At 38.5% G+C, this 15662-nt stretch overlaps 1 protein-coding gene across 4 annotated transcripts in view; it reads left to right on the top strand.

The window, feature by feature from the left end:
* UHRF2 (ubiquitin like with PHD and ring finger domains 2) overlaps positions 1-15662 on the top strand; it is an 80397-nt gene that overhangs the window by 43476 nt on the left and 21259 nt on the right. For all 4 annotated transcript variants that reach the window (XM_069001280.1, XM_069001282.1, XM_069001281.1 and 1 more), the window contains exons 5-6: positions 4303-4412; positions 13236-13422. In XM_069001280.1, the coding sequence (XP_068857381.1) occupies positions 4303-4412; positions 13236-13422 (297 nt within the window). The remainder of the gene's footprint in view (positions 1-4302; positions 4413-13235; positions 13423-15662) is intronic.

Genomic DNA, 15662 nt, shown 5'->3' on the forward strand with positions numbered 1-15662 from the left:
GCAGAATAAAGGCTGATTGATGTAAGGCATGTAAACAAAGTGTTGCATATGAAAACATAGATACTGAAAGTGGTAGTAAATCTGGTTTTGTTTTGATTTGTGTATTGTTTGTTGAGTGAATTTGTATATTTAGAGAGCATAGCCAATGTTATATTCTGATCGTGGTTGTTTCTATGCAGACTTGGACAGTACATTAGCCATAGAGATTGACTGTGAATTAGTTGTTTGTGGTAAACATGACAGTGTGAGTAAGATTTTGCTCTTAGGGGACCTAAAGATAAATTGTCATTAGACACTTTTCATTATTACTCTTTGTGTGAATATAAACTTCGTGTGTATTTTTCTAGTAGTTTTCCCCCTGGTTTTTTTCAGCATTGTATTTTAACTTTAGTGTGTGTTAAAATACGATACTTTTAATTTCGGTGTGCTTAAGTGATAAACCCAGAAATTTCCAGACAGAGATCTGACAATTGTCACTGAACCTATCAGACTGTAAGAACTGATAAAGTTCCCTAAGAGTGGTAACTGTCCAGCAGTTGTGAAACTGACCTTTGAAATATCCAGGATAACGCCCACTTGTGACACGTCTAGTTAACTGTGATTCTGAATGTCTAAAGTGTTTTGCCACCTGAAGGTTAAAAAAAAAAAAAAGGAAATGTGTGTAGGGAAGGTGTAGCTATAAGAAGGTTCAGTTGAAGGTTTCTCTCTGGCTTAGTCTAACCTATCTCGAAGGAAGGCTTGCATTAGGAATTCTGCTGTGTTGAAGAATCTGGCCTTGTTTTGGGATTTAATTATTTCAAAAGATTTAAAGTTCTTGCTTGAAATACAAATACCCCATTTACTATGTGTATTGCATAATCTCATTTTTGGTATGGTAGGGTGAAGAAATGAAGAAAGGTTATATGTTTGACAGCATAATATAGCCACCATTTTATTAGATAGCCATAATTTTAAAATCACATGATCATTATTAAATCACTGAATGTGTGCTGTGGCAGAAGAATTAGTCTTTTATGAGCAATTAGTTGAGCAGACTTTTTTAGCATGGGTAAGGCTTAACCATTTATTATTAGCCATCATTTTCACAATGTTAGTTATCTTCCTCTGTAGTTCCAGATACGCAGCTGTGACATTTGTTGGAACATACCAGCTTTGTAATGTTATTTGGTAGTATTTTCTTTCTTCTTATGTAACTCATAGCAGAAAATAAAATGTTTTTTCTGGTTCAAATACTGAATAGACTTTGGGAAAACATAGTCTGAAAGTTGCTTTCTAAGTGTCCTTATCTCAGAGGAAAAATATAGGGCAAAAAGAGAAGGAATGTCTACCGTGATCTAGTGTATGTAATAGAGAAATTATGAATTCCATCTGTTTAATAAGTACTGCTTAGATTTAAGGAATTGCTAGTCAGTAGTATTGCAGTGCTATGAGAGAAAAGCATGCCATGCAACGGTATTAGTTTTTTTATTATTTCAAGAGTTATGTATTTTCCAGTATTAGGTAGAGGAATTGTTTTATTTAACTAGCTAAATTTAAAAAGTATGTTGCGCTTCAACACTTCAAGGTGGAAATAACATTTTTTGAGATGATACTTTGTAATAAAGTTGATGATAAAAGTCTGTGCTTCTGCATACTTCACAAAAACTTTGCTGTTACCGTTTGGAACACTTACATCATCAAACCAACTAACAAATCTTTTCATGGTATCTTTTAAGGAAGCAATGTATTAATCACTGTAGTTAAAAGTAATTTTATAGTTCAAATTGGCACCAGTGGAATTTACTCCTAATTAATACTCTACTGAACTCAAGTCTGGCTTTTTTCCCCAAAGATATGGATAGCAGTATCACAAGTGTCTAGATTTCTGAGTACAGCTGTATGGTGTTTTGCCACCTTCCTTCTTGACCCATAGACTGTATGCAGAGAATACAGATAATGAAAAACTATTTTTTTAACAGCTGCTTTTTAGTTTTCTGGGGAAAATGCAGGGGAGGGGGGGAAAGGTAAGTTCAAGTTAAGTAGCTGTAAACCATAACATGCTGTAGAGAGAGGAGAGAAAGTGTGAATTTTTCCTAGATGCTCATAATAGGGATAGTAGTTACAGACTACACACACATTTAAGATTTGCAGGATGCAAAAATCAGTGAAAAATATGCTTAGATTTATCTGAAATTTACTGCAATTTGAGAATATCAGTCATTTGTAGCTGCTACATTAAGTATAAAATTTCACATTAACTATGTGAAAGAGGTCATAATTCTGTATTTTTGTTTTTGATTAGATTCACCACTTTTGAGTTCTGTTAGAAGTTAGTCCTAGAGGAATAACTTTGGATAGGCAGTTAAGCAGTGTTATAAGTAAGGAAGGTTCTAATACATATAGATTGATGGCATTGAAGAATGTCAAAAGGTGTGTTTTGTTTTGTTTTTAACTTCAAATAATCTTGGAATAACAAGAAATATAAGGCAGTTAATAAAGACTCTCCAAAGTACAGAAAATAACCTGGGAAATATTGGTGCTTTGAGGAATTTGGTCTGTATTTGTTGATTCAGTTTTCCTGCTGAAGATATGTTTACGTCTTGTCCCTTCTATATTTGAATGTACTGTGCCTTTTTGATTGTGAATTGCTGAATATTGTGGGTAATTCAAAGTGTCTTTGCATGCTAAATCTGAGAGTTGTTACTCACAATGACCAGAACTGCTTTAAAGTACTATCTGCATAGGGTGCAAATTAAATTTATTCTAAATACATGATTTTTCTCCTCAGGAAAGCAAACAGTTCTTTATCTGATGGATGTATTTGCATTGATGCAGCATTTGTGTATTCTGTTCAAATAGCCTAAATATTTGAAATTTGCCAGCATTTGCTGTTTATACACGTGACCAACAATGGGGAACGTTTTTCCTCCAAAAACTGCTGGGAAGGAAAAGGGTCAAAATAAATACAAGTGCTTAAATAAACAGCTGTTGGTACACTTAGAAGGTAGTTAGAGTCAGTCAAGACACTGACAGAATCCTCTCAATCCCAGTTCCATGGAGACGTAAATACTGCAGTGCTCAGGGCCATGAAGAAGTGGTTTGTCACCTGTGGTTTTTCCCTGGCTTAGTTTTTTTCTGCCTTAGTTAGGTCATCATGTGTCATTGTCCAAGAACTGATAGTCAGCACAAAGGAAGTGGTGGGAGCGGGCAAAGAGGTAGAGCAGAGAACTGCGGATTCCAGACCAAAGCCTGATGTTTCTGGAGATGTTCTGTTGTTGCAGTTATCCTTATTGAATATGAATCTAGTATCTTGTTTCCCTATCTGTCTATAGTCTAATTGCATTTTGCTAGGCTTTTTTATAGGCATCTGCCGCCTGACTGGCTTTCTTCAAAGGTGTTCTAGTCACCTCTGTGATGGGTTCTTACAGATACCCATCAGTATTATACTGAAAATTCCTGCTTACTTCTAGATCAGGTAGTAAATTGAAAGTGGTAAGAGAACAGGCAGTTGAAGAGAGCACAATAGCATCCTAAGGAGGAAGGAAAAGGGAGTGCTTCACAACTGTTGGTGTCATTGTGGCCATTTCTTCCTAGATATGTTTGCATTGAATTAGAATCTGTGTAGATACAAATATATTTTAATAAGAATAGGTTAAAACCTTTACATATAATTTCTAATTGTTTTCTAGAAGTCTTTTGGCATTATTGTTGTGGAGTCTTGGAGTATTTTTTTCTACTAATCACTGAGATTTTGCACTGAAACCTGACATTAGCAAGACTACCTACAGTATGTAATTCAGTACAGTCTTGTATGTGGCTTTCCAGAGTTGAGAAACAGTTAAAAGTTATAGAAGGGCTTTTGACACTTTCTGTTGCTTTTCTTGCTCTATGGGTTACAAGTATTAATCTGCCTTATAGGTCACATTTCTGGTTTGTTTGTGATACTACACTTTTATAATAATGTTTGAGATGATGTATTCCACAGGATATGGTTTTGTGTGGTCTGCTGTGTTCGACCAATAAAAACATTTTCAGGTTTTAGAAGTGGAATTAAGCCATAGTGGATAACTGTCAAAGATATACTGAGCTGCCAGACAGTCTGAGGATGATGGAGTAGTCTTTTCTTTAAGCAAGCCCTAAATATGTATTTTATTTTTTTCTTATGAGTTACAGCACTGGACTGATTTTTGTGTGTGAATTGAAATAAAGTATCCTATCAGTGATTAAAAAAAAAAGGTTACTTATTGCTTAGGATTCAGAAAGTATAGAATCTAGGTCTGAGGAGCAACGTTGAATGTACTTTTTATTCTTTTTGTTTTTCAGAGGTCCAGAAGACACAATAAATGATTGTAAAATCCTTTTTATAGAGGAAATGTACAAGATTGAAAAGCCAGGAGCCTATCCATTGACATTTGGGGATGGAGATTTCAAAAGTATGCGCTTTTTAAATTATTTGAATATAAGTACAAATTAAGTGATGTTTATTTAGAAAATATCAGCATGCAGAGGTAGTAGTAATAATTGTTTTCTGTTCAGGAAAGTAATAACATTGAATCATTTTTAGTCTTCTGTTCTAAAAGTATAGTTACTATAAGATGGCTGTATTACTTGACATATTCAGAAACTAGTAACAGCTTTGTGCTATCAGTCATAAGTGGTGAAAAAGGGAAACAGCTGATAATGCTCTAAATAAACAGCGCAGAATGAATTTGCAGTCTTATTTAAGTTCCTAGAGAAGTGTTCAGGTCACCAAAACTTCTATTGCAACTGACATGTAATTTAAGCTTTTAATAAATTAATAAATGCCAAAGATAGAATTAATCTGTAGTAATGCAATTTAACTCTGTCATTATGTCAGGAAACCAAAAAAAAGATAAGGAACTTTGCTCTAAAGCTGGTTGTACCATGAAAAAAAGGGGATAATTAATGTTTGGATTAGTTTACCCTGCATGACCTTCTAAAAAACTGACTATGCCAGACCTCCTTAACCTCCCCACAACCACGGTAAGGAGTTAGTGGCAGTTTATCTAAAAAGTAGTGTGACATTTTACCCTAAGTTGGAAATATTAAAGTAATGAGTGCTAAATATTTGTGATAGCAACACTGAAGACTGAACTGCAGGTCTACAAGTGGGTTTTAGATATAATTATATATTACATTCCTGACTCCATGCAATTTTTCAGAACCTTTGGAGGTAGCTTTCAGTGCACAAGGAGTCTGAGTAATGTTTATTTGTTGTCTAAAAAAAAAAAAAAAAATCACTGTTTTTCAAAGGAGCAAATACCATTCCCTGTGGTATTCTTAAAAGTAAAAATATCAATTTCTCAAGTCATTATTAATTTTTATTATTTGAGAATTACTTTCCTCAGATTACTAAAAAATAAAAAAAGAAAACTATTCATTCTGTTTTATGTTTTCTCGGTCATATTAAAAGACGTTTGCAATATCTTAAAGGACGTTTTGATTTAAAAAGATTGCAGTGTGAAAAAATTTAAAATCTACAAATACTGCTTTGCATTTACATACTGTTTATTTTACAAGTATGCAGTGTTTTAAATGGCATAAAAAATTATTGCAGTTCATTTAGTTCTTCCCTGCAGCTGCTGTGTAGTGAATTAATTTTTCAAATTGTGTGTGTCAAGGAAATGAGTGATTACTCTATTGCTAACTATACAAAATTGTCTATAATGGTGCTATTTGATCTGACACGAGTATTTACTTATCATAGAATCATTTAGATTGCAAAAGACCCTTAAGACCATCAAGTCCAACTGTTAACCCAGCACTGCCAAGTCCACCGCTAAACCATGTCCCTAAGTGCCACATCTACATGTTTTTTGAACGCTTCCAGGGGTGGTAATTCCATCACTTCTCTGGACAACCTCTTTCAGTGCTTGACCATTCTTTCTGTGAAGCAGTTTTCTTAATAACCAATCTAAACCTCCCCTAGCCCAACTTCAGGCTGTTTCCTCTTGTCCTTTTGACTGACCTTCTCCTGCCTACAACCTCCTTTCACACAGTTTTAGGGAGCAATAAGGTCTCTGGTCATCTGAGCCTTCTTTTCTCCGGGCTAAACAGCGCAGCTCCCTGAGCTGCTCCTCATAGGACTTGTACTCCAGACCCTTCACGAGCTTCACTGGCCTACGCTGGACATACTCCAGCACCTCAGTGTCCTTCTTGAAGTGAGGGATCCAAAGCTGAACACAGGATTTGAGGGGTGGCCTCGTGAATCTATACTTTGTACGCTCATTGCCACACTAATTGTTTCAGAGTCAAGACCTTCGTTGTCTATCATAGCTCCTTCCCTGCAATGCTGATAGTTGTTTATTTATTTGTAACCTCTTTGCTTAAACTACCCAAATATTGACATCTGTGTAGAGATTTGCACCTCTATGTATGTTTTATTTCATTTTGTTCCTGGTCCCAATCTTATTAATTTTAGCATACTGTTTATAACCTTCATAAATAAATATAATTCATAAATATAACCTTTAAAAGTGTGATCATGAAAAATAAATTGATCTAGGAATTCAGCCTTATTTCTTGAACTGCTCTTTTTCCTGAAGCCAACGCTCACCACACAACCCTGTTCATATTATTCTGTTCTTTCAGCCAGGTATGCTGTTTTGCCTTCATTCAAGTGTGCACAGTGTGCGTCACTTGAGTTGTATGCCATAAGCACCAGTGTAGCCTTTCCTTCTGGACTGTACTTGCAACCCCATTTCTACTGTGTATTAAAAAGAGGTTAAATATATATACACGTATCTATAAACACACAGTTCCCTTAGCTTATATACTCTGGAAATATGCAGAATTTTATTACAAAAACAGCAGATGAAATTAGAACCATTATTTGACCTTAAATATTCTATGAGATTGTTGTAAGCACAATCACAAAATGCATTGACTGTGTTTTTGTCCATACTAAGCTACTCTCCATGCCCTTGTCAAAAGGTAGAATGCCTACTGTGGAAATAATCTTCATCAAATAGACAGTGTAGGCTGTCACTGCAGAAAAACTCTTATTTCTTGAGCATGGTCACATAATAATCAGGTTTTGTATGTGTAAAGTGATGTCAATATACATTTAGCAGTTACAATTAAAAATAAAGTAGTCATTTTCCAGTTAATTAATGGAAATAAAATTCTACAGCTGAGGAAAGGAGTAAGGCTAAGCCTATTAGAAAAGTATACTAGAATTAAAAAAATCTAAGAAGCAACATATTTGTAAATATCTTACAAATATTTATATACAACATGGAAATAAGACCTAGGTATCAACATGTATTATTTCCATCAGAATGCAAACTTGTGCTGTGATAACTCTTCCTGCAAAAAAAAAGATAATATGAAATTGTATATGCAACTAAACTCTGCACTGTTGGCTGAGGTGAACAGACCTGTTTTCAAGAGACCAACAGTGCAGCTATAGTTAGTGCATTTGACTTACAACATGGTTAAAACACAATGAAAGTCATGTCACAAAAATGACAGCTTGTAGTTTGTTTGTATATGGAAGAAAGTTCAGAACTTCACATATTGTTTAACTGATCTACAATATGTAGACCTTTTTTTCTCTTTTTGTATTAAAAAAAAAATTACTAACCTTTTACCTAAGAAACTGGTTTCATAACTGAAACCAGTTAATTACATAGACCTAAACAATTTGTGGTGCTAAGAGATACAGAAAAATAAGCAGTTTCATTTTGTCTATTATTTATTGGATGAGATAGACTCTTGGGTTTCCTTAGGGAGTGCTCAGTCATCACTTCTAAAATTTTTCAAAGGAGTTAGCAGTTATCTGGGATTTCATAGTCTGACTTGAATTGGTGTTGACACCTTGCACAGGTTGTGAGTTTAACCTAGCTGTGCTAAAAACCCCTCTGATTTGTTCATCAGCACTCGTAAAATTTTTCCTTTCTCTTCAAATGAGCTTTGGGAGAGAAGTCTCAAACTAATAGAAGATTACCTCCATTTGGATAGCGTGATAAGTCTGCTAGGCTACGCTTTACTAGAAGCAATATTCTCATAGATTTTGGCACTTTTTTAGAAGTATATATTTAAGTGTACCTTTGCCTTTAAGACTTTGCAAAATAGTCACTGCTGGTAGCTTTACATGTTTATTTCTGAGGTTTTCCAGTCAGTACATCTCACTAAACCTACCTGCAGCTGGTAATCTTCCCTCTTCAGTGATTCTTGTATATTCTTCAAAGTTTTTTCTCTTGAAAACAATGATTCAAACATTCTGATATAGCACTTCTTATCATAGAATGGTTTAGTTGGAAGGGATCTTTAAAGATCTTCTAGTCCAAGCTCCTTTCTGTGGGCAGGGATATCTTTCATTAAATCAGGTTGCTCAAAACCGTATTCAGTCTTACTCTGAAGGGTTCCAGGGACGGGGCATTCACGCCTTCTCAGGGTAGCCTGTGCCAGTGTCTCATCATCCTCACAGTAAAAAAACTTCTTCCTTGTATCCAGTCTAAATCATGTCTCTTTCAATTTAAAACTGTTCCTTGTTGTCATTATTGTTGCTCCCTATCATTACTGTCTTGTTAAAAAGTCTTTCCCCGTCTTTCTTATAAACCTGCTTTAAGTATTGAAAGCCCACAAAAAGGTCTCCCTGAAGCCTTCTCTTCCCCAGGTTGAAGAAAGTCATCTCTCACCCTTTCTTCTTAGGAGAGATGTTCCAGCCCTCTGATAATTTTCATGGCCCTCCTCTGGACCTGTCCTAACAGTGGTTGGAAGGAGTATTCGGGGAACTACAGGCCTGTCAGCCTGACCTCAGTGCTGGGCAAGGTCATGGAGCAGATCGTCCCGAGTATCATCACACATCATGTGCAGGACAACCAGGGGATCAGGCCCAGCCAGCAGGGATTTGTGAAAGGCAGGTTCAGCTCGACCAACCTGATCTTTTATGACAGGGTGACCCACCTAGTGGTTGAGGGAAAGGCTGTGCATGTCATCTGCCTGGACTTCAGTAAAGCCTTTGATACTGTTTCCCACAGCATTCTTCTGGAGGAACTCTCTGCTCATGGCTTGCGTTGGCACACTGTTCACAGGGTAAAAACCTGTCTGTATGGCCAGGCCCAGAGAGTGGTGGTGGATGGAGTTACATCCAGCTGGTGGCCGGTCACCAGTGGTGTTTCCCAGGGCTCAGTACAGGGGCCAGTTCTGTTTAATGTCTTTATGGATGACCTGGATGAGGGGATTGAGTGCACCATCAGTCAGTTTGCAGATAACACCAAGATGGCTGGGAGTGTTGACCTGCTGGATGGAAGGAAGGATAGGAAGGCTCTGCAGAGGGATCTGGACTGGCTGGATCATGAGACCAGTGGTGTGAGGTTCAACAAGGCCCAGTGCCGGGTCCTGCCCTTGGGCCACAACAACTCCAGGCAGCGCCAGAGGCTGGGGCAGAGTGGCTGCAAAGCTGCCCACAGGAAAAGGACCTGGGGGTGCTGGTGACAGCAGCTGAACATGAGCCAGGGTGTGCCCAGGTGGCCAAGAAGACATCCTGGCCTGTAGCAGCAACAGTGTGGCCAGCAGGACCAGGGCAGGGGTTGTCCCCGTGTACTCAGCACTAGTGAGGCCACACCTTGAATTCAGTTCTGGGCCACTCACTCCAAGAAAGACATGGAGGTGCTGAAGTGAGTCAGACCATGTGCCTGAGAGTATTGATTGGATTTTAGGAAAAATTTCTTCGTGGAAGGGGTTATTAAGCATTAGGCCAAGTTCCCCAGTGAAGTGGTGGAATCACAGTCCCTGGTAGTGTTGTAAAGGTGCGTGGATATGGCACTTGAAGACATGGTTTAATGCTGAACATGATGGTGGTGCTAGGTTGACAGACTTGATGATCTTAAAGGTATTTTCAAACTTTATTGATTCTATGATTCTGTGATGAACTGCACTGCTCAGCCTGGTGTCATCTACAGCCTTGTTGAGGGTGCAGTCAATTCCACTGTGTATGTCATTGATGTAGGTAGAAAATAATAGTGTTCCCAGTATGACCCTTGAAGAACACCGCTCCTTAATGGTTTACACTTTTACATTGAACCATTGGATATGGACCATTCACTCTTTGACTGTGGCCATCCAATTAAATCTTTATCCGTTTAACATTTCATTCATAAAACCCATCTCTCTTCAGTTTAGCAGCAAGAATGTAAGACAGCTATAAAGCTAAAGAGTGTCCCAAACGATGGCCACAGAGATGGTGAAGGGCCTTGAAAGGAAGCTTTATAAAGAACAGCTGAGGTCACTTGGTCTGTTCAGCCTGGAGAAGAAGAGACTGAGGACAGCCATAACAGTCTACAACTTCCTCATGAGGGGAAGAGGAGGGGCACACGCCAATGTCTTTTCTGTGGTGGCCAGTGACAGGACATGAGGAAATGGCCTGAAGCTGTGTCAGGGGACATTTAGGTTGGATATTAGGAGAAGGTTCTTCACCCAGGGGGTGGCTGGACACTTGAACAGGCTTCCCAGGAAAGTGGTCACAGCACCAAGCCTGGCAAGGATTCAAGGAGCTTTCGGACAATGCTCTCGCACACGTGGTGGGATTCTTGGGATGTCATCTGCAGGGCCAGGAGCTGGACGTGACTGATTCTTGTGGATCCCTACCCACTCACAGTATTCTATAATTCTATGACTTCATGTTAAGAATATTGTGAGGGTCCAAATCAAAGGCCTTACTGACAGGTGAATGACATCTATAGTTCTCCTTTGACAACTAATGTATTCTGTCCGTGGTGGAGGACCAATGTGCCAATCAGGCACTATTTGCCCTTGGTGAAGCCATTTTATTTGTCTTTAACCAGCCCTCTGTCTTCCACATGGTTTGACATGTCTTCCAGGAGTCTCTGCTCTGTGACCTTACTGGGCACTGAGATGAGACTGACTAGTCAATAATTCCTGGGTTCCTGCTTTTTGGCTTTTTAAAAAAATTCTCCTTTTTCTCCAGTCACTGAGAACTTACCTTGACTGCTGTGGATTTTCAGACATGATGTGACTGCCGTGACTTTTTATATATGATGGAGAGTGGCTTAACAGCTACATTCACCAATTCTCTCAGGACCCTGGGATGCATCTCCTTGGATCCCATGGTCTTGTCTATGCTCAGGTTCTCAGATGATCTTGAACCTGCTCTTCTCTTACACTTCAATTCCCCAGTTCCTCTCTTGAGGTTCAGGGACTTCAGAGATATGGGAAGAGTGATTACTAATGAAAAATGAGGCAAACTGAATTGCTGCATACCTCAACCTTCTCCATGTTGATTGTCATTAGTTCTGTCCCATTTTGGGGGACAGAGGGGAGGATGGGGTTGTGTGTGTACATTTTCTTTAATCTTCCATTTCTGACCAACATGCCTGTAGAAGCCATTGTTACTATTCTTTGTATCCCTTGCCAAATTCAGCTCCAGTTATACCTTAGCTTTCCCAATCCTGTCTCTACACAACCAGACAGCACTTCTCTTTCCTTCCCAGGATACCTGTCCCTGATTCCATGTCCTGTGCATTTCCTTCTTGTGTTTCACTTTGGCCAGGGTCTTTGCTGAGCCATGCTGGTCTCCTGCCTTCGTTGCCAGAATGCTCACTGGTGGAACTTGAGAGCTCTTGGGCTCTAAGAAAAATGTCCTTAAAGATCTGACAGTTCTATTCTGCTCCTTTTTCCCTGAGTGCAGTTTTCCAGAGGGTCCCATGCAGTAATTCCTTAAATAACTAAAGTTCAGGCTCCTAAAATTCAGGGTACTGACTTTAACCCTTCTTTGGCCCATAGTGCTTGAGATCATGAATTCCACCGGGGCATGATTGCTTCAGCCCAGGCTGCCACTGGTCCTGACCTCACCTTTTAGTTAATCTGTGTCAGTAAGCAACAGATGCAGTAACACTTCTCTGTCACCTGGGTTAAGAAATTATCCTTGATGCTCTCCAGGAGTCTCCTGGACTGCTTACATCTTGCTGAGCTGCTTTTCCAGCAGATGTCAGGGTGACTGTCCTGACAAGTCCCTGCAGCTGGATCAGAACCTGCCAGAGTGATGCTTCCTGCAGGTGAAGTAAGAAGGTTTTGTCAACAGGCTCCCCTCAATTGGGTGGCTGGTAATAAACACAAACCGTGAGGTTTCCTTTGTTGGCTTGGCCTCTGATTTTTGATCACAAGCTCTTGACCTGTTCATTGCTGTTTTTCAAAGACAGGTTTGTGCAATCAGTCCATAGAGGGCAAATTGCCTGCCCCTCCTTCCTTGCCTGTCCCTTCTGAACAGTCTGTAGCTATCAATTGGAGTGTTCCAGTCACATGATTTGTCCCACCAAGTTTCAGTGTTTGTAGTTAGATCATAGCTTTCCATTTGTGCAGTCACTTCCAATTCTTCTGATTGTTACCCATGCTACATATGCCAGTGTATAGACATTTTAGCTAGGCTATCAGCTGTCAACATTTTAGATAAAAAAACTTGTTTTTTGAGGCATTTCACAGGTGTTCCCTGTCAGTTTTTAATTCATCAAGAGCCCCTGACTTTTCTTTGTTAATCAAAACTCCATCCTCTTCCCACTCAAAATCTAGCTCATTCTGCCTTTGAAGATGGAAGTATTGTTCAAGGTCCTCCAGAAAGACTGCAGATACAGCACAATGCTTGGCATTCCAGTCCCCCTTTCTTATAAAACTTTGTCTGGAGTTTCTCTCCATAGAGAATTTACACTGATAACTTACAACTGTGTTGATCAGTTTCTCTGTAAAGTCCATTCAGTTGGGAGGGCATGCTTTTCTTCAGCAGAAGGGGGCTTGGATTTCTGCAAAACTCTTAGTCATAAATTTCTTTCTTGGTATACTTAGGAAAAACGTTAAAGTTTGCAGAACTCCTCTGGATACGTCAAGGATCCACCTTGTATTTCTATTCAAGAATAAACTCCTGAAAGAAATATTTACTTTTATTGCTTATATTATCCAAGCTAACTTACAAGGAACTGGTAAGCTGTACAGCTTCAAAAGGCAGCAAAGCTTCACCTGTAGGGAGAATGTGCAGGTGCATCTTGGGGACAGGAGAAAATAAAGAGAAGCTGCTGATTAATTTTCTTTAGTAATTTTCTTTATGGCTTGTTTATACAGCAGAAGAAATCTTGTTAGACCTAGATAGTTAATTACCTCATTGTAAGAAAAAAAGCATTTTCAAGAGAGCAGTGTTCATATTCAGAAATAATTACTCCTTTAGATACAGTAATGCACTTTTCTGAGATACATGGCATTTGATGTTTCTTTGTTTTTGACAGGAAAAAGTGGCCCTGAATGCAAGCACTGTAGGGCTGATCCAGATAAGGAGTGCCGGTTTTGTTCGTGTTACTTGTGTGGTGGCAAACAGGATGCTCACATGCAACTCCTGTGTGATGAATGTAATATGGCTTATCATATATACTGCCTGAACCCTCCCTTAAGCAAGATACCAGAAGATGAAGACTGGTAAATATACAAGGATGATTTACTTACCTATACTGACATTCTATACATGGTACCTTTTTGATATTTGCACCTCATGAAAGAAAATGCTGAAGATGTTTTTAAATTCTGGGGTGTTTTCATCCATCTACTTAATATAAGGCTTATTTTTTCTGTCAAGATAATTCTTTTAAATCATTCACAAAGGATAGTAGTAAGCTTTAATGACCTTATGGAATTTCAAGACTGGTATGTTCATTTTATTCATTATGATCATTATGATCTTCTGTGACATTATCTGATCTGACTGTATTTATCGACAGTTGTTGTTCCTTAGACTCTTCATTTTTTAAAAGTTTCACTGCTTGAGCAATTCTCTTATGCTCATGCTTCTCTGCCCCTTCATCCTCTGTCCCTGCTCATGCCCCTGTGCTCTTCATTGCCTCTATTACATTCATTTTTCGTGCTATGGAAGGACAACTGCATTGCTACTCTTCATGTCTTATGTACTTACTCTTATGTCTTTATTAGCTGTCTACAATTTATACTGTTCATATTTATCACCTGCCTATGACTTACTTGAGATGCTAATACTTTACAGATGAGTAATAAGTAGAATTTTATTCTAAGAAAGTTTTCCATTATATAGACTTCATTAAATATCTAAGATGTCTATGAATACATTACATGGAATCTCTTTGAACCTTGTGATTATATTTCTATGTAAAAATCTGTGTAAGTCTTTTGGAAGTTTTAATGTCCTTTGTAAATGAATAACTCAATCTCGTATACCTTACTGGTTTCCATAATGTTTATTGGTTGCTACCTGATGGTCTGCCTGTTTTCTGGGGCAACTATCCTCACATGAAAGAATTTCTTACTAAAATCTAAACTAGCTAGAAGGTGCTGTAAGGTCTTCCTGAAGCCTTTTCTCCAGACTGAACAGCCCCAAGTCTCTCAGCCTGTCTTCAAGGCAGAGGTGCTCCAGCCCTCTGATCAACTCAGTGGCCCTCCTATGGACTCTTTCCAACAAGTCCACATCTTTCTTGTGTTGCGTGCCCCAGAGCCAGATGCAGCACTGGAGGTGGGGTCTCACAAGACCAGAGTAGAGGGGGAGAATCACCTCCCTTGACCTGCTCCACGCTGCTTTGGATGCAGCCCAGGATTGGTGGGTTGGCTTTCTGGGCTGTGAGTGCACCTTGCTGGGTCATGGTGAGCCTTTTGATCACAAACACCTCCTCCTCTCCAGAGCTAGTCTTCATTCATTCTCCAAATTATGAATTTCCAGAAGTTTAATTCATATAATTAAAATTCATTGGAAAATGGCTGTCAAGCTTTTTACCTTGTTTTTGTTTGCTTTGTAACTAACATAGGAGTCTTAAGATCTCTACATGTAAGTCAATAGGTGCATCTGTGGATGAAGTCACAGGATGGTAGAGGTACAGTTACATACCTGGCTTATGTGAACCAGTTTCGGGATGCTTGGTGTCACCAGCCTTGTGCTGTCTCAATGCTTGTCATTATGTAGAAATGCTTTTGCATTAGGCAAAGCAGCATCTCCAACCAAAGAAAAAGTTTGTGCCCTCCATTCTTTTTGCATATTAGCAAAGAATCATGGCTGTCTGATTCTTAATATACGAACAGTTTGCTTTAGAATTGGAAATACTTCCATTTCATGTTTTTAGAATGTAAAATCTGGCAAACTCTCTTCAGGGTTTAAGCCTTCAGTAATTTATCTTGTGGAGATTAAGTCACTCTGTATGTGAAACAATATTTAATATTCCATACAAGATTCAGTTTAAAAGATATTAAGGTAATATTTTTATCCTATGGAGAAACAGGGAATTCACTGTGTGAACTCACCTAGTTAATTCACCTTGTGAATTTGCATTATGTCATATTTATTCTTTAATTGGTTGTTGCATGCTCTTTTTCTGTAAGCAACTGTAAGACTCTTCAAAGTCATAGTGCCAAATAATTTCAGCATCTTACATTATTATTTATTTTAATCTACATGGCTTCATTTTAATGGTTCAACACCTTTCCTGAGATAGTGAAATCTATTCCTGTGGACATTAATCATTAATTCTTCTATTCATATCCACATACAAAACTTAATAAATCCAAAGCAGTTGAAGTACAAGTAGTAGTAGTAGTAGTAATAGTTGTTTTTATCTGAACTAGATTATCAATGTTAGTATAGATCAGGCTTCCTCTTCTAATGGTGTATGGTCCAAACCCAGCCTATGGGAGCCAGAAACATG

The sequence above is a fragment of the Aphelocoma coerulescens genome (assembly GCF_041296385.1).
Source record: "Aphelocoma coerulescens isolate FSJ_1873_10779 chromosome Z unlocalized genomic scaffold, UR_Acoe_1.0 ChrZ, whole genome shotgun sequence".
Lineage (NCBI taxonomy): Eukaryota > Metazoa > Chordata > Aves > Passeriformes > Corvidae > Aphelocoma > Aphelocoma coerulescens.